This window comes from Oryx dammah, unplaced genomic scaffold, assembly GCF_014754425.2.
Source record: "Oryx dammah isolate SB20612 unplaced genomic scaffold, SCBI_Odam_1.1 HiC_scaffold_2, whole genome shotgun sequence".
In the NCBI taxonomy this organism is placed as follows: Eukaryota; Metazoa; Chordata; class Mammalia; order Artiodactyla; family Bovidae; genus Oryx; species Oryx dammah.
The window spans coordinates 30,254,502-30,274,593 of NW_024070186.1; the positions used below are offsets into that span (position 1 = coordinate 30,254,502).

The 20,092-nt window shown below is 41.7% G+C and overlaps 1 protein-coding gene across 1 annotated transcript in view; it reads left to right on the forward strand.

Annotated features, from left to right (window-relative positions):
• Positions 1–1,198: 1,198 nt before the first annotated feature.
• ATP1B3 (ATPase Na+/K+ transporting subunit beta 3) overlaps positions 1,199–20,092 on the forward strand; it is a 34,827-nt gene continuing 15,933 nt past the window's right edge. The window contains exons 1-2 of the mRNA XM_040233980.1: positions 1,199–1,555; positions 17,521–17,649. Coding sequence (XP_040089914.1) covers positions 1,447–1,555; positions 17,521–17,649 — 238 coding nt within the window. The 5' untranslated portion in view covers positions 1,199–1,446. The remainder of the gene's footprint in view (positions 1,556–17,520; positions 17,650–20,092) is intronic.

The following is a 20,092-nucleotide window of genomic DNA, read 5'->3' on the forward strand; positions in this document are numbered from 1 at the left end:
TTTCCATTTGTGAGACATAATTCCTTGCTTTGATAAACAAAGTGAGGAAACAAGAGAAATGCCAGAATTTTGTTATGCATTTACTCCTTCAATGCATTTGCAGGCTGTTTAAACTGATGGGCTACAATGAATCATTTCAAACAATAAGGTGTGTGCTACATCCCTTCATTCATAATTTTTATTTGCTGATAAAACAGAGGCGGTGCTCTATTTCTGTTCTCTAAAAACAAAACAAAACAACCCCCCACCTCCTGCCCAAACTCCCATTTAAATTTTTTCATGCTGTCACGTCTCAGAGCACGGTACTCTTCAGCTCCACCTCGTGTAGGAAAACAACGACTGCACCCTCAGCTCTGACCAAAGGGAGTGGAAAAGATGAAAAGTCAGGAACATTATTTGGGCTAGACGAAGAATTGATTTCCTGTAGCGCCTGAGTGTTTGAGAAAAAGCAGGTCTTAACAGCTGATAGGAACTTCAGGAAAACATATGTATTGGTTTCACTGATAAATTCAATTAAAACTGGAGAAAACTATACTGAACTTACTTAATACTGGCAAACTTTGGATGAAATCCCCATTGACCTAAGATTCCTAGTTGACTCCTTCAAAAGAGCCAAGTCAGGGCGTCCTCTGAGCAGCGGTATGTAGTACATCAAACACCTTCACGAAAAACTACAGCCGACTACCTTTTAGTCACGTCATAAAGCTCAGAGGAGAACGCCTGGAAACGGTTTGTGGAGAGAGGGGTGAGGTCCCCTTCTCGGTGAAGGCGACTTAGCTGACTGGAGTAGTTTCCGCGCTCTTCTTGTCCCGCGCCGCAAGCAGGCAAAGAAGCGAGGGGACCCCGGGTCCCGGTCGCCCGCAGCATCTCCCCAGAGTCCTCCTTCTGAGAAACCTGCGGGTCAGGGACGCTCATCTTTTGCTTGTCATTATAAACCTGCTTCTTATTAAGCTCTCATGACTTTTTTTTTTTTTTTAAGTTGCTTTGCACAGTTTTCGCTTCCTCCGGCCAGGGATGAAGGAACCCAGAGCGTCCCGGAGCCCGGCCGGGTACCGCGGGGAGGGGCGGGGCTGGGGCTGGGGCGGGGGCGGGGCAATGGGCGGGGCGTTGTCGCCGCGTCCGGCTGCGCCCAGCCGCGGGCGGGAGGCGGGAGGCGGTGGCGGCGGCGGCGGCGGCGGCGGAGGCGGCGGCGGCGGGGCCTGAACAGCGCGGGGATTGGCTGTGGAGGGCGGAGACGTCAGGCTCCCGCGGCCGGAGCGGCGGCCCCGGCTCGGCGCGGCGCAGCGCAGTCTGCTTGAGCGCTCACCGCAGCGAGAAGGTTGCCTCTGCCGTCCCGCTTTCCGCCGCCGCCGCCGGGCTTCCCCGCTCGTGCCGGGACGCGCCTCCGCGCTCCTCGCCGCTTCCACCCCCGCGGCCGCCGCTCCTCTCGCCGTCGGCACACACACCATGACGAAGACAGACAAGAAGTCCTTCAACCAAAGCCTGGCCGAGTGGAAGCTCTTCATCTACAACCGGACAACCGGAGAATTCCTGGGGCGCACAGCCAAGAGCTGGGGTGAGCGGGCGACGGTTGGGCACCCGGGCCGGCCGCGGTCTGAGGGGACGCCGGGTGGGGTCGGGTGGGAAGGGAGGGCGGGAGGCAGCTCCCCGCTTGGGGGCCCCAGGAGCCACCGCCGCCCGCAGCGGTCTTCGTCTCGGCCGCCAGACTGGAACGCGAGCGGCAGCGGCGGCAGAGGAGTAGCGTGGCCCCATTCATTTCTCGCGGGGCCGGCGGGCGGGCGAGGCGGCGGGGCCCGCTGGCAGCCCCCGCCGAGCCGCGCCGGTTCCTTCCTCCCGGCCGGGAGCGGGCGCACGTGCTGCCGGGGCCTGAGGCGCCGGAAGCCGGGGACCGCTGCCCGGAGCCCGGAGCGCGTGGGGGCCGAGCGCCCGGCCTCCTTTGTACGGAGCGCGCCGGCCCCGAGAGGCCCTGGTGGAGGCAGGCGGCCGGCGGCGCCCAGCGGTTCGGGGAAGCTAGACCCTGCCCCACACCCGGGGAGAGGAAATTTCCACTCCCGCCGCTATCTTGTGACTCGTCCACGCTGCCACCCCAGCCGGTCGGAAGAGTGGGAACGAGTGTTCAGTGTGTGGGCTGCACGACTGTGTTAAGCACACAAGTACACGGTACCCGAAAATGCAGTTGAATTTGTCCGGTGAAAAGACCCTTAAAAAGGTTGCTTCCTTCCTAATTCCTTTTTAGTGACACAGGTTTTCTTCCTTACCAGCGTGGTTCATTGGGGGAAAATAAATTCGGTCTAAAAGGCACGGTTTGTTTTTTTGTTTGTTTGTTTTTTTAACCCTGTGCCTTCAAAAGGTGTGATGATTGTATTTGCTAGCAGTTTTCCTCTGCATGGGTTCTTTGTTTTAAAAGAAATATTTAAACCATCCGTCAGTGTGGTGCTGCCTTCGAGTGCCTCTTTTTTTGGAAAAACTGTTAACGTCTGAATAAGGACTAGTACTCCCCCCGACTAGTGCTCCCCTCCTTTAAACTTAAGTAAACCAATTTTTTTTTCTTTTGAAAAGTATTTTGTTAGTTGGTCATGACAGACTTTTCTGCGTGAGAGTATTTCTAGACTGGAGAACTATTTGAGCACGACACTTTGAAGAGAAGCATGAAGAGAGTGAATTAGCTTTGACTTAGGAAATAAACTGTTGCTGCTACTTGAAATCGGCTCTTCTAGAATAGAAAGGCGGCTTAAAGCCCTATCACAAGTTGCAAGGGGGCCTTGGAGGGTTTTTTTTTTTTTTAGCCCAAACCCTGCTTCAGAGATGAGAAAAATGAGCCCCAGAGAGGTTGTGATTTTGTTTGTGTAAAATTATATATTCCACAGAGCCAAGAAAAGAACCCAGTTGTCCTTTAATCCTAGTCCAGCGGTTGTATTATTTTACAGATGCCTTGCCTCACTGCATGGTAATCACGATTTTTATTCAAATGGCTGTCTATGGGGAACCCACTAGTGTGATGAGGAAATAGATCTTGCATTTAGAATTAAATGGGGGGGGGCTGTAAACAGTTATTTTTGTTTTTAGAGTGTACTAACTTTTTGCTGAAGGAATATTTGAGTAGTGAAGAGGGATGAATTTGTGTAGACTACCTTTCTTCGTTCCAGTACTAAGTATCTTCACTTTGTTAGAATGACATTTCTTTTTTTTTTTTTTTTGAATGACATTTCTTAATGTAGGGTGTGCTCTTTAACCTCTGTATTACATGCTGTTGGGATAGAGATTTTATTTGGTATCAGAGAATGCGGGATTATGTAAGGGCAGTGGAAGGAGTACAGGTGAAGTTGGGATTAGATTTAGAAGAATGAAGGCGAGACTTTTTATTTTCAAAATGGAAATTGTCAGTTCAGTTCGTAAATTTCTGCATTTATTGTAATAATAGTAAGCCAGCACTGAATGGCATAAATAGGTGAAAACTGTCCATAATCTTGTCCCAGCTGGCATAAGGACACTCCAAGGAGATGTGGGGGAGTGGTGCCTGTAGGCTGGAATCAACGCTGTATTCCCTCAAGTATGGGGTACACCTGGAGAAAGCGTATCCTCTGGCCTTTCTTTATCCGAAAGGCAGTGTATGAGTGAGTTGCCTGATCTCATTACCCCTGTTAGACACTCAGTAGTGTGGACTCTTTGCATCCCCATGGAGTGTAGCCCATTGGGCTCCTCTGTCCATGGAATTCTCCAGGCAAGGATACCAGAGTGGGTAGCCATTCCCTTCTCCAGGGGATCTTTCCAACTGGAGAAGTCCACTATGCATATTTCAGTACATGTGTGGGCAGACTTAATGCATATAATGTTATTAATTTTTTAACAGGGATCATACAGTAAATGTTGCTTTATAATCTTTTGAGTATATTGTGGGCCTCTTCCTGTGTTATTAAATAAAGATCTATATCATTTTTAATAGCTGTTCCATTGTGTAGTTAGATGTACTGTTTTTTTTTTTTAGTCTAACATGTATCTTATGTATACATGGGAGATACCTATGATAATAGAAGTAATTCTTCATTTTTTTTTTTAAACCAGTGCATATTGTATGTACTGGGCCCCCCTCCCCCCATTCCTTTATCCTTGTGCATTTTTGTAAATTGATTTCCTTGAAATATGTTTCTACTGGTGGAATTTCTGGGTTGCGGGTAATCTGTGTACCTTTTATATTCCGAAAGCGTGTTATAGTTTTTTTTTCTTTTTAAACCTCATTTGTGCAGATGTTTTCTTTTGCTTTTGAAATTAATGAAGGAGGGGATTATTACATCTTTTTTTGACCTGGGTAGATTTGCTGGGCTGCTGGCGTATAGAGACGGCCTTTCTCTCCCTCAAGGGTTCTGTAAAGACATTCATTTAAGATGTTTCCTGATTTTATCTTTTACATTCAAGTCTTCAGCACATTTGTCCCAAGTGAGGTTCCTTTCCAAGTGCACTATATATTAATATTTAAGAAGCAGTCTTGCTCTTTACATTTGAGATAAAGTGAAAATACCTCATGATCCATGTCATTGCGGTCTTTAAAACAGCTGTGTGAGGATTTTGACTAGCTTCTTGTATGTTTGGCTAATGTGTTACCCTTGGTTTCAGCAGTTTCCGAATGCTTATATACATGTACTTTATTCCATTTTCACGGCTTTCTAATGCATACCGTGTAGGTGATCAAAGTGTTCCTAAGAGCTGATATCCAGGCTGAACGTAAGGGCAAGTCAGGAGTAGTGAAAGTATTAGTCACTCAGTTGTGTTCTAACTCTTTGCGAGCCCATGTACTGTAGACCACCAGACTCCTCTGTCCATGGAATTCTACAGGCAAGAATACTGGACTGGGTAACCATTCCCTTCTCCAAGGGATCTTCCCCAACCAGGGATCGAACCTGGGTCTCCTGCATTGCAAGCAGATTATTACCATCTGAGTCACCAGGGAAACCCATGACATGCTGTCATTTAATGACATCTGCCTGTGTGCTTCTTTGGCCTTCATTATCTTATCGCAGCAGATGCGTTAATGTTAATCTTAAACTCAAGGTACTGATTCCAAGCAGGGTCAGGATTCTGGAGTAAAACTACTACTAACATCTACATTTTGTTCATATGCTTCTCTTTCATTCTGGGCCCATGAATTGCAGTTTTTTTCGATCACCTGCCCATTCTGGGTCATGCCTCAGTAAATGCTCTGCTTTGGAGATCAGGCTCCATCCCAGTCTTGTGTGTTTGACTGTAGGGGAGAAGGCAAGTGTGTTTATTTTCCCAGTTTTGTAGGATATTCTTTGTCTGGTGGAATGTTGTATCAAAGAAACTTTACAAAAATTTGCACTGTTGGAAAAGTAACAGGCCTTGCCTTACCCTGTGGGCTGACTGTAGATGAAGGTCAAGTGGTGGGTGTGGCAGCAGCGACTGCTGAGGCTGACTGAGCCATCACCTGGCAGGAGGCAGCACTTGGATTGACAGTGGGAGGGAGGGGGAGGTGTGTGTGTTACAGTCCAGATACCTGTAATAATAGTGTGGTGCCTGCGCAGTCGCTAAGTCGTGTCTGACTGCGATCCCAGGGACTGTAGCCCACCAGGCTATGTGATCACAGTAGTACATGCTTTACTGTGTTACAGAGCAGCCTCCCCTCACCCCCAAAATAATTTGATTTCTTTGAAATTGACTTTTGAATTTGCAGCTTTAGAATTAGTTGTATTAAAAACAGCTTAAAAAAAACCCTCCTGTCCTTAGTAACATCTTCACTGTGGTGTATCATCATATTTAAAGATCATTTAATGCTTTTATTTTCCAAACAATTTTATTACAGTGTGCCAAAGTACTTGGCAGTACAACTGTATGAAAAGGGAAAAAAAAAATCATTTGTACAATAATTTTTTAAAAGTGAAGGTTACTCTTGGGGGATATCTATTCCCCTTCCCCTCCCCCTTTATAGACTGCCTCTACTAACCTAGCATTTTTAAAAAAAATTCTGTCATAAAAGAAGAACAAAATTTACTTTGGAAGATAAATTCATTATTTTCTAATTAGGCATTCATTACATTGATTTTGAAGTAAAATCTGTCATCTTTGACTACATAGAATAACCATTGTTAACATTTTCCTATGTATAAAGTTTTTTCAAATGTATAAATAAGTGAAAATGTACAGTTAGCTACCTGGTTTTATCACTTAAAATTTAAGGGGAGTGGTTTTTATTCCTCTACCTCTTTCTTAGAGGTTGATGTGTTGGGGGTATCCTTGGCACTTTCCGTCACCTCTGTGGGGACTGTCCACACACTCTGCTAGAACTTAGGTTTCTGGTGACTTTAGGTATCATATCTATGTTGGGGCTTACAAACTGCATTTCTGGTCCCTAAGGCTTGTTTTGCATTCTTAAAACCTGTCGGAATCTTTAAAGATTGCCTGTTGGAAATCTTCAGTGGGCTGTTTCACAGCCACCTCTTCATGTAAATCTCTATTGCCCTCCGGCTCCTTAGCATCATGTGCAGACTATTTGCAGACTTGGGATTTTTCTCTCTTGTCATCTACTGTTGTACATAGTTCTCTCCCATCATTTTGGGGCCTGTTTCCTAGATTCTGAACCCCTTCTTCCTTCGCCTTGATCTAGTTACTCAGATGTCAGCTTTGACAGCCTGACCTCTGGTAAACATTTTTGAGTCATTTTTTGCTTTGAGACAGTGTCAAGTGCTCCAGTGTATCCAGTGATCCCTTTTTCGAGTAGAGCATTTATGCTTCAAAATGCATTTGTTAGGCTGAAGCTTCTTATTCACATCTTACTCCTCTGGAATTCCCTAACACCTAACCTATTGCTTGCACTTAGTGGGAATGTAGTAAAAATTGGTTGAATGAAAGAGCAGTATTGTGAAATGTTCCCAGTCTAGTTAAATGTAATTAGTCTTCTGCAGCACTTTTTAGTGTCTTTGGTTTTGGTATATCATTGCTTAAAGATTTACCCGATATTTGAGCATTTTCCTTTTTTTTTTTTTTTTCTGGCACACTTGGATTCAGAAAAAGTTTCCATTTAATTTTCTCATGGGAGGCTCGGCTGAGTTTGACATGCCTAGGTCGTGCATCTGATTAGAATAACAGAACCAGGGTTATTATCCTGTCTCCTGTGTCCTATTTTATTGCTCTGTTCAGCTTCTTATGGCTCTTATGAGAACTTCCTAGAGGCTTTTTCTTTTTAAACTTACCTGCTCTCAGATGTAATGAGGGTTTATTTAATAGTGTCTTCCTCTCCCTACAGGTGCTATTTAGTAATATTTTTGAAAAGAATTTTCTGACTTAACAACCTCCCCATATCTCAGTAAACAGAGCCATTGGTGGAGCTGGTGCTTAAGTACAACTTACTCCTAGTATTTTGCTGATGCCATGCTAAGAAATAGACCCTCGTCCACAAAGTGAGGTACTTTTCTTTTGGCAGTTTCTGGCCTGTTGTCACTGTTGTCAGTGTCTGGCCCATGAAAGTGGTCCTTACTCCCACTCCATACTTCTCTCACCAGACTTTTTCTGATTCTCTTGGTTCCTAAAGTATGTTTCCCAGGCACTGTATTAAGCTTTGTTTTCTCTTCATTTTTTTCATCTCAAAACAACTGCAAAAATTACTGATAAATTTTACTTCTTGGTTAACATCTCTCAGATTCCAGTTGCTTCTTGCATATTCCATAAATCTGAGAGTGAGGCTTAGACAGCTCCACTACCTTACTAATCAACTGATAAACAGAGCTCTTTCCCCTTCTTCCATTGGAGTTCTGAGTTACATCTTTGTTTGCAATTCTTGAAGACTGTCACTAGGCATAGTCCTACTTCCACATTTTTAGAATCTCTTGGTGACCCATAGCTCATTACCACTGCTGCAGTTAATCCGGGAATGAATTTTCTCTGACCTTCTCACCACTCACTCACCTCACCCCACCCTGAAGTATCTTGTGAACAGGCACACATTCAGAGGAACCCCAGGGGGCTTGTTTTTCCTGGCATTCTAAATGCTAACCACCTGTTGCAAATTGCATAGCCCTTAACATTCCCACCAACCCTGCCCCACTTTTTAAGGATCTGGTAGTGTCTTTTCTTGTAAATTCTCTGATGAAAAAAACTTGAAGGACCAGATGAAGATCTTTTTGTAACTTTCTTTCAAAATTGTTCCAAGTTTAAATGGGGCCATTGACTTTCCGACCTTTATCTGCTGTTGAAAAAAAATGTGTAGTGTTGTTGACTGGGGAAGGTGGGCTCTTAACTTCTGGTGCAGTCCCAGAAAGATCCTGGGCATCAGTTGGAATTATTGTGTACAACCACCCTGTTTCAGATTGATTTCTAAGGCTGCAGCTTTGATCAAGGTACTTCTCATACCCCAAAAGTATTTGGATCCCCACTGCTTTCAGGTTTAAATCAGTTCCCGGTAGCCTGGTATTCCAGGTGTATTACATGTTGGCTTAGAACTATATTTCCAACCTTATATAATCTGTCATTTTATACCGTACACCCCACATACCACGTGTCATAGCCAAATGGCTATATCTAAGGCCCCCTGGCCTGGAGTGCCCTGCTCATTCCCTCTCCCGTGCCATTCACTGCATCGTAAATTCTCCCCTGATTCCTGCATCCAGGGCCAGCTCTGCCACAAGCCTTCTCTGACTTGCCCAGATGAAGAGGATATGGCATTTATCATCTGTGACACCTAACAACTTTGTACGCTGGATCAGAGTTGTTTATATATGTTGCTTCTACTAACTGGATGTTCTCACGGAGCAGGCCTTACAGGTGCATATTATAGCCCTACAGCATCTAGCACATAGTAAACACTAAACTCTTTTTTTGATAAATTGTCATTTAGTCAGTTTCCACTTGTGATTCACCTATTCGTTGGGCTGAATGAAGTTGAGAGTATTATGGATTAATTGACATAGCTCCATACTGTGAAAGTCTTGTTTGTGGAGAAACTTGTTCATAATTCCCCTCAGCTCACCATGATTCTTTCTATTCCACTAAATTTCTAATTCATTTTGAGTTTCCAGATAGGGCATTATAGTCAAAGTGAGCCTATGGGCATATGTATTTTTACTTGGTAAGTTTAGAAGTTTACCAGAATACTGAGGTAGACCTGAATTAGAATTCTACATCTCTAAGCTTAGACAAGTCATTACAAAAAATCTTTTGGTCTCAGTTTCTTCTTTAAGGGAAAAGTTGCATGAGATAGTTTCAGGTGTCACTTGGGAATGAAAAACAAAGGCTTTTGAACTGGAGGCTGCAAACTTTTTCTTCAAAGGACCAGGTAATATTTTAGGCTCTGCCAGCCAGGCAATGTCTGTTACAACTACTCACCTCTGCTATTAGTAGCTTGAAATGGCCTTAAACAATATGTAAACTAGTGGCCTAACTGTGTTTCAGTATTTTATTTACAAAACAGGCAGCAGCTGAGATTTGCTGAGCTATGCTTTAGAAGTTTGTGGTTCAGTATAGGCTAATCCAAGAAAACTGAATGGGGTCTTAAAATGTGTGAACTCTTGGCTTTGTTCTTTTCATATAACAAAAGTCACTTCATTATTTGAATTTTTACAGTGAGTAGTCAGCAAGCCCACTGTCATCCTCAGTTTCTTCCCTGGGCAATCACTGTTACCGATAATACTTTTAAAACATATGTGGCATATCCCCATTGGATAAAAGTCTGGCAGTTTCCTATAAAAGTAAATATACACTTACCCATGCCCCAGCAGTTCTAGATATTTACCCAAGAGAAATGAAAACATATGTCCACAGAAATACATGAAAATATTCATAGTAGCTTCAAACTGGAAATAGCCCAGGTGTTCAGTAAAATGGATAAACAAACCAGTGTCCACATGGTGGAAATACTACTCAACAGTCCAAAAAAAAGAACAAACTACAAATAATGGAAAACCTGAGTGAATCCCACAATTAGGCTAAGCAGAAAATAAGCTTTACTGAAGAGAATGTACTATATCATTTCATTTCTTTGAAATTCTAAACCAAGCAATACTTACCTATGGTGGAAAAAAAGCCCAGAACAGTGCTTGGCTTGCTTCTAGGATGGGCCTGGGGATTGACTGGGAAGGGGCATGAGAGAACTTTATAGGATGATGGCAATCTTCTGTGTCTTGATAGCAGGTTGTATCATAGAGGTGAATGCATTTGTCAAAAATCCATGTCATAGTACTTTGGAGATTCGCATATTTCACTGAATGTAATTTTTCCCTCTGTTTTAGTTAATATGCATGTTGAAGTGTTCAGTGGTTAAGTGTACTAACATCTACAACTTGAAATGCATAAAAAAATAGATGGTAATTATTGAAAAGATATAGTAGATTGTCTACTTATGTAGAATCTAGGTGAGGTTTATGCATGTTCACTTAATTCTTTTAAAAATTGTACTTGTTTAAATAAATATTATTACAAACTTAACAATCTTTTATACAGTGTTCCTGACCACTTATCCTAAAGTATATTGAATAACCCATCATTTCCTCACTGATTTGAAATGCCAACTTTTTTACATCCATTTTACATGGATCCTTTCTTGGATATTGCGTTTTGTTACTAATTTATATCTTTGTTCCTTTGTCATTATCACATTATAATATGTAAGTTCTGTGTAAGCATTTGTAAAATAAAATATAATGTGTGAGACTTGTGTAACTACTGGCTGTTTAGTTTTGGTGTCTGGAGAGTGCTAGCCTTAAAAAGATTTAGGTAACGTATGGAGCATCCAAAAGAGATAGCTTATGTATAGAAAAAGAATCTATTTCTTGAAAATTGGGAGAACTAACTAAAACCATTTGGATGTGGTATCTCTTTTAGGAATAGAGCTCTGTTTATTGTTTTGTAAAAACTTCTGATTTGCAAATGTTTATTTTCTCACAAAACCATATATTTCAATTTATTCTCAAGTTTACTAGTTGGAAACTGGTTTTGTTGATCAAATTAAATGCATTTGTTTCCATTAACTTATGATAGTATCTTAAATCTCTCTTACTTTCCCTTGAATTTATTTTAGTCTTGAATTTAAAACCTGACTTTTTTAGTTAGTCTTAGGGTTTTTTTAGTGAATCCATATAAAGCTATGGATTTTCCTTTGTGTTCTGCTTTGGCTGCATTATTGTTTTGTATTTTGAATATTTCATGTTTTGTTTTTTTAATTCAAAGCTTATGTAGAAGTCCACTTTGTAAATTTTCGTTATACTTTCTTTGTTGCGTTTGGTACTTTATTGGATTAGTTTTTCCTCAAATATTTGGTAATTATTGGTTCTCTGCACCTCCTGTTTGTATTTAGACTTTCCTGTCACAGCATTCAGGGATGAGGCAGAAGTACCCAAGAACTGGTTGAGGTATGGAGATTCCCTCCACTCCTTGAGGTTTTTACCAACCCATCCAATACCTGGGCCAGTTTTTAAATCCCAACCTCCTCCCACTCCCCCTGTCCCATGCTCCCTGCTCCTCTTAAAGAGTAGATGTTGCTGCTACTGTTGGTAGTTGATGGGTACCACGGTTGGGGTGTGTGTGTGTGTGTAGTTGCTGGGCACCAGGAGTGTGTTGGGGGGAGGCACAAAGTTACACTCACCTGGCTACTCCTGCTGTGGAGTCATCTAGTCTTTGGCCCAGAGCGTCCTCCTGTTCTCCATTTTGGTGAGCCAACTTGCTTTTTTCTGGGAGTCCTTCTCTGATGAAATCCTTTCCTTCCTCTTCCTGTTAGAGGCAGTTAATTCTTTCTTTTTGTTTATATGTCTGTTGCTTGTAACTGGACTCTTGGAGAACAGGAACAGATACCTTATTCCATGTAAATTTTTGTCACCCGAAGTAACACAGAATGCTTGCATGATGCACTTCAGAGAAGGGGAGTTTTGATTGCAGAAGGTAATAGCTTGAGGCTCCCAGGGAGAGCAGACCAGGCAAGGTGCCACATGGAGAGGTACTGGTCTGGGAGTTTCTCTTATTGGTAGGTTAATCTTAGGCAAGTTATTTAATCTTGTTTAATATTTTTTTATACTACCATATTTTTAAAATAAATATATAAAATTTGAGTGTATATGTATATACACACATGTATTTTTAATTGTAGAAATAGTTCAAAGGCAAAAGAACAGGCAGCACAGGATGAGATGGGTTAGATAGCATCACTGATTCAATGAACATGAATTTGAGAACCCTCCAGGAGATAGTGGAAGAGCCTGGTGTGCTGCAGACCATGGGGTCACGAAGAGTCTGACCCGACTTAGCGACTAAACAACAGCAAAATGTGCTAATTAGTTTAAGAAGATTCTTTCAGTGAGAAACAAATGATTTTTAAACAAGTGGTCCTGGGACAGCAGGATATCAATATGCAAAACAGTGTAATTGAATTCTTGCTTTGCTGTTGTTCAGTCGCAGTGGTTTTGGAGCCCAAGAAAAGAAAATCTGTCACTGCTTCCACCAAGCCTATTTTATTTGTCATGAAATGAAAATAATAAGACCAGATGCCATGAACTTAGTTTTCTGAATGTTGAGTTTTAAGCCAGCTTTTTCACTCTCCTGTTTTCATCCTCATCAATAAGCTCTTCCATTCCTCCTCACTTCCTGCCCCTAGAATGGTAATATCTGAGGTTGTTGATATTTTCTCCTGGCAATCTTGATTCCAGCTTGTGCTTCTTCCAGCCCAGCATTTTGCATGATGTACTCTTAAATAAACAGAGTGACAGTATACAGCTGAGATGTACTCCTTGATGTACTTCCTACTTTGGAACCAGTCTGTTCCACGTCCAGTTCTAACTGTTGCTTCTTGACCTGCACACAGGTTTCTCGGGAAGCAGGTAAGGTGGTCTGGTATTATCATCTCTTTAAGAATTTTCCGTGGTTTGTTGTGATCCACACAGTCAAAGGCTTTAGCATAGTCAATGAAGCAGAAGCAGACGTTTTTTCTGGAATTCTCTTGCTTTTTCTATGATCCAGTGGATGTGGGCAATTTGATTTCTGGTTCCTCTGCCTTTTCTAAATCCAGCCTGTACATCTGGAAGTTTGTGGTTCTCCTTTCTTCATACCATGTGCAGAAATTAACATACAGTGAATCAAAGATCCGAACTTGAGCCAAAACTAAGAATTCTTAGAAGAAAACATAGCTACAGGTCTTCTTAACTTTGGCTTAGGCAATGGTATCTTAGATATAATACAAAAAAACCCAAGCAACCAAGGAGAAAAGTAAATTAGACTTCCTTCTAATTAAGAACTTTTCTGCTTTAAGGGACACTAATGAAAGTGAACAGTCGACCCACAGAATGGGGGGAAATAGTTGTACATCGTGTATATGACAAAAGGCTCATGTCTGTAATGTATGAAGAACTGTTAGAACGTACATAAAAAGGCAATTCAGTGTAAAAATGGACCAACGATCTGAACAGACAGTTCTCCCAAGAAGACACAAATGACCAATAAGCTCATGAAAAGATGCTTGACATCATTAGTCATTAGGGAAATGCAAGTTAACCCACTGGGAAGTATTGATAAGGATGTGAAGAAAATGGAGTCCTGCCAGTGGGAATGTAGGATGTTACAGCTGCTGTGGAAGACTGTCTAGCACTTAACTCAAAATACTAAACAGTTACCATATGACCAACCACTTCCACTCATAGTGAATGAAATGTGAAGTATACCTCAATAAATAGCTCCTTATAAAAATTTAAACTTACAAAAGACTTTAAATTTGTACTTGTCCATATAATTGATTTTTTTTAAAAAAGTTATACCTGCCTTTGCTTTAAAAAAAAGGTTTTTTAAAACTGTAAGTGAAAGTGAAGTCACTCAGTCGTGTCCCGACTCTTTGCGACCCTGTGGACTGTAGCCTACCAGGCTCCTCTGTCCATGGGATTCTCCAAGCAAGAGTACTGGAATGAGTTGCCATTTCCTTCTCCTGGGCATCTTCCCGACCCAGGGATCGAACCCTGGTCTCCCGCATTGCAGGCAGACGCTTTAACCTCTGAGCCACCAGGGAAGCCCTTAAAAGCTTCTGCCCCTGCAATGTGGGAGACTCGGGTTCGATCCCTGGGTCGGGAAGATCCCGTGGAGAAGGAAATGGCAACCCACTCCAGTACTCTTGCCTGGAAAATTCCATGGACTGAGGAGCCTGATAGGCTACAGTCCATAAAACTGTAAGCAGGTTGCTATATTATTTACCCAGGGAAAGTTGTTTCTTATCTAAATTCTCTGGGAATAAGCCATAGTCTTTCTGGTGTCTAGATAACGAGGAAGTTTGAGCAAGAAGTAGGGAGTCAGATCATACAGTCTCAAAGTGTGTTGAACGAGTGTGGATTTCCAGGCCTTGAAGCCTAATGACTTCCCTTGCTCACATTAACCAGCACTGAGGCAGGCGTGGCACATTTATTAGGTCCCCTCTGCCCTACCTGTAACTGAGCTATCATGTCCTGCTCTTTGTGACCCCATGGAGGGCTGTTCTGTCCATGGAATTCTCCAGGGAAGAATACTAGAGTGGGCAGCCATTCCCTTCTCTAGGGGATCTTCCCCATCCCAGGGGTCAAACCCAAGTCTCCGGCATTGCAGGCAGATTCTTTACCATCTGAGCCACCAGGGAAGCCTGTTCTTATCTAAGGTACCCTCAGTTTTATCCCTATCATTGTCAGGGATGCATCTGAGTAAACTAACTGCAAGATACCCCTGTGTAAGTACAGCAGTTTATAACTTCTGTTTTTATTTTCCAGTTTGTTTTTCCTTAGAGGAAGAAGATTAAGTTGATAAAAAGTTACTGCCATCCTTGTGAGTGGTCTTTCATAAGTGATTTTTATGAAAGTGAAAGTTACTCAGTCATGTTCGACTCTTTGCGACCCCATGAACTATATAGTCCATGGAATTCTCTAGGCCAGAATGCTGGAGTGAAGCCTTTCCCTTCCCAGGGGATCTTCCCAACCCAGGGATCGAGCCCAGGTCTCCTGCTTTGCAGGAGATTCTTGACCAGCTGACTCACAAGAGAAGCCCAAGAGTACTGGAGTGGTTAGCCTGTCCTTTCTCCAGGGGATCTTCCCAGTCCAGGAATCGAACCAGGGTCTCCTGCATTACAGGCGAATTCTTTACCAACTGAGCTATCAGGGAAGCCCTGATGTGGTTTTTATAAGTGAGGTTAATTTTAGTTTTTCAGTGTTAAGTTTGGTTCTCGGCAATAGGATCTTATCAAGTAGGGGAAATTGGCTTCAGTGCTGGAAATCACTTATTTACTTGTTGTACACTACCTACATTCACAATTGACTTAATGGCCACTAGTATATGGCATCCGGAGAAGGCAATGGCACCCCACTCCAGTATTCTTGCCTGGAAAATCCCATGGACAAAGGAGCCTGGTGGGCCGCAGTCCATGGGGTCGCAAAGAGTCGGACATGACTGAGCGACTTCACTTTCACTTTTCACTTTCATGCATCGGAGAAGGAAATGGCAGCCCATTCCAGTGTTCTTGCCTGGAGAATCCCAGGGACAGGGGAGCCTGGTGGGCTGCCGTCTCTGGGGTCGCACAGAGTCGGACACGACTGAAGCAACTTAGCAGCAGCAGCAGCAGTGTATGGCATCAGGTTTGGGACATGGCTGTTAATTTGTGTGTCTGTTTTTATGAACCTGACTATATAGGGAATTTTAACATTTTTGTTCGTGCTTGCTATGTGCTCATTTGCTTGTTGCTTTTATAAATTTCATTTACATTATTTTTCCTGGAAGTTGAAAATCAAAATTGAAAATGGGATGATAAGAATACTTTTAGATGACTTTAATGCACTGCTAAATAACTAAACTCTTAGCACTTCTGTGTTAAACTTTTCCAGTTTAGTATCAACTTCATCATTTGACAAACTCCTGTGGCCTCAGACTGCCTGTTTTTGTTAAGTGACGTTTATTGGAACACAGCCCCCACTCATGACATTTATGTATTTGTGCTCTGGCCTGCTGTGTAGAGGAATTTATCTGTTAGTTCCTACAAAGAGCCAAATCTGAAAGAATGGTTTTTCCCTTGTATCTCATTAAGCCAGCTTTTGGGCTTTACCTGTTTGGTTTTCCCTTAGAGTAAACTGGTCACTTCTTTGAGGTTGGTCTTCCTCTGTTCTTCTGCAGCAGGATCGCTCTATGTGGTAGGGAAGTGCTGCTGTCTGGAGGTGAACATACTGTGCTCCTTTCTTTCCTCTGTCCTTTCGCTCCCTATTTTGGCCTCCTGGTAATTGGGGCGGGGGGGAGGATGGGGAATGCCAGTCTGAATTCAGATGAAATTGCTTTAACTGTTTTCCCCTAAGTTTTCTGGCCTGCAGGTAACAAATGAAAGTTATCTAGCTTTTGCCACAATGTGTTTGGGGTCACAGGGTCTTTTGAGGATCACAAGAATATTGTGCAGCCACTCCACAGAGAAAAATGGATGTATTCAGAAGTGTATTATTATAGAAGTCTCAGAAGCTCTGAAGTTCACCTTTGCTGGGAATGGGTGAGGGTGAAGGGTCCATGGATCCTAGGTTGGGAACGCCTGCTGTAGCCTTTCTTCAAGGACAAATATTGATGAGCAAGTTTATGTTAAGACTGGAAAATAAAGCTGATGTTAATTCAGCTTGGGGGAATTAAGTGTTCTTTACTGTTGCCATACCTGGGAATTAATTGAATATTTTTGGATCAGTTTTTAAATGTTCAAATGTAAATGTGTGACGTTAGCAATGTATTGTAGCATATAATCTTAATGGTGACCACTTACGGTGTTAGATCTTTGAATATAGACATTTGAGAAGAATAATTCTAGATGTTCACAAAAGAAATCACTGGCTTGGGATAGATTTTAGTGTTTCCAGATTGTGAAGAAGAAAAGAAGGTTAGGCCCTTTGTGTTGGAACTCGTGTGTGCGCCAGCTCCTGCTTCATGCTCAGCGGTGGAGTTGCCAAGTCCCGCTGGTCAGAGTGCCTGTTCTGACCTCGTCCTCTCTGCGCTTTTGCATGAGGCTTCCACTCAGCCAGGATTTCCTAAACTTGATTCATTGATAACCATCTTCATGACTTGCCTTCTCTGCATGCTTCCTGGCTATTCTTTAAATCAACTCACTTTTTAAAACTCAAATTCCTGCAGATAATTATTATGAAATACAGGGTTGATATGCTCATTTTTTTAGTTTGTCATATACACATAAAGGGGGTTTGTCTAACCTAAAATCATCTTCTGTCTTTCTAGAGGGCATCAAATTCATTTTGGGAAACACTCCCTTATGTGCTGGAATTTTCAAGCGCTGATCTTGAATCAGTATGATCTGTGGAAGCTGCTTGTATTTGGAAGTATTAGGAGGGGATGGGATCACAGGATGGGTGGGTGCTACCTGCTGAATTACCCCTTGCTTGGACAAATTCATGTTTGGAATATGAAGATACTTGGCTGTGTGCATGGCAAAGCTTGGAATCCTAGCCTTGCGATGGTTGGTTTGTTTTTTCACCTTGGCCTCATTACACATAGACAAACACACACAATGTGTATATCTTCAAGTTTTATGAGTTTTGTTTTCTTTTACAGGTTTGATCTTGCTCTTCTACCTAGTCTTTTATGGGTTCTTGGCGGCACTCTTTTCATTCACAATGTGGGCCATGCTTCAGACTCTGAATGATGAGATTCCAAAATATCGTGACCAGATTCCTAGTCCAGGTAATTATGTTGTAATTATTCTGGCTTCTAACAAAATTGCATTATATTTTATCTTTTCTGGGAGTCTGTATTATAGAGCAGGTAGGAGATGTTAAATTTCAGAGTCAAATAATGTGAAAGTTTTTTTTTGTTGTTGTTTAATATTTACATGCAGATATAAAGACCTTTAATATTTACGCTGATATGAAGACCTTTAATATTTACACAGTGATACAAAAACTTGGCTGATAAGTCTTGACTCTTTTGCCAAGGGTAAACAGAAATAAATATTGAAAGTTAAAGTAAAGCCATATTGATGAATATAGGTATGAGTGATGTTTATGACTATTGAGTAGCAGTTTCACTTTGCCCTGAGTGATTTACTTATATATATTTCAGCTCTAGCTTGGGTTAAAGCATTGGTCTTGTAAAATACTATGGTTTTAATTGCTTAGTATGGAAATGATAAGAAATATTAAATAAGGATCTATTAATAGAGAATAAAATGAGTGTGTACTTAATATGTTTATTCTCTATTGATTGTCTTATGGAAAAAAAAATTCCTCTAATATACTGGAGAATGTACTTTAGTACAGAAAAAAATCTTGACCACTTACTTAAATCACATTTTCTCCTTCTCATATTTATTCTTTTTAAAGTTTGTTTTTGAATGCCAGCTCTGCCTTCGTTGTTGCATATGGGCCTTCCTTGTCCTCACGCTGCTGGCAGTTTTTATGGAAGTAGGTAACAGTAAGGCCCAGAGCCCCAGTGTATCTGATTCCCACAAACATGAACAGCTTCCTGAGATTGTAGCAAAGGGATGGCTCTCCATGGAGGAGTACAATTTGGCAGCAGGCAAAGGGAGCACATAAGTCAGGGAAGGTGGGAATCTGTAGGTTTCTGTCTAGCACTGCTTCTGTTCCAGCTGTGATTTGCCCCCCAGGGCCATTCTGAAGATACTTTTGGTTGTCACAACTGCAGGCGCGCTACTGGTGTTGCTGAACATCCCTGCAATGCATGAGAAAACCCCCCACAAGAAAGACTCATCCAGTCCAGAATGTCATTAGGACCATGGCTGAGGAACTGTAGATCCTTGTGGACTTCTCAGCCATAGCAGCAGCAAGAATGAACCAGTTTCCCCAACCAATTTGTTCTAACAGCTTTTTCCCTTTGTCTGTAGCTGATTTTATCAAAATATCATGAATAACTCTGTTAGTCTTTTTGACCATGTATTTAGGACCAGCTCTATCCTGATTTTTTTCCTCATCTCTCATTGTAGCCCTGTTTTTTTTCTCCCTACACGAATTCTGAGATAATTCTCTTGCTGCCTTACTATTGAACATAAGCTGATATATTTCAGAAATATTGAACCATTTATAATTGCATGAATAATATAAGCAGTAAAATGTGTTCAATATACGTTTAAGTATATAGTTTTAAACTGAGTTCCTTAAATATTTGGAAAATGTTAAATGAATCAGAAGTTTATAGTTTTGCCATGGGATTTTAAATTATGTTGCCTCACAGGATGCAATGATAAGCGCAGCACGTTAATACAACCATGCTGTGGGCATGTTCTTGTTGTTCAGTCGTTAAGTTGTGTCCTGTTCTTGGCCACCCTGTGGACTGCAGCACACTAGGCTTCCGGCTGTGGGCATGACCCCCAGAATACCTGATCCCTGAAGCCCTGATCTGTGTTTAAGTGTTCGTAGTTAGCTCCCAAAGAGAAGCTAAAGTTGTGATCATCTAAATCCAAGTGATCTGATATGTTGAAGTAGTATCTAATTGGAGCTTTTTTGTGTACATATGGAATAAGACTTGCTCTGCCTTTTTGAAACATTGATTGTTTCATCATCATTGGGTAGCGTCAGGTTGAGTTTAACTCAAGAGCCTTGCAAATCAACACAGGCAAGCATTTAGAATTTGACAAACATAGATTTGATATAATATGAATAAGATGTCTGAGAAGTTTTAATGAAAACTAAAATAGCCTTGGTTGTTGTTTATCTTCAGATTTAACGCAAGACTTATCTATAGTAATTGATGTATGGGGAATGTTTAGTGACTAGTGAAAATTTTAGGGTTTTTTTAATTTTAAGCCTTTTGTGCAAGACTTAACGTAGATCTAATGCTTTTAAATCGAGGAAAGCTTAAAGTTGGAAGCCTGATTGTGTTTGTTGCAGATAAACATGCTTATATTTTCTGTTAATAAACTCATGCAGACATGTTCTAGAGACACGGTTGTTGATTGCTGATACGAAATTGTTGGTGGTTATATGCCAATTCAGTATGAGAGAACTACATTTTAGTTACAGAGCAGTGTTTATTATTGAAAGAAGAATATTTAATTATAGGTTTTAAATTGTATAGGCCTCTTACGTTGAATAAGGTTCGCTATCTTTATGAAGGTTTCCATAGAGCTGTAATTTCAGTGACAAAAATGCTTAGACTTTGGTTTGCTAAA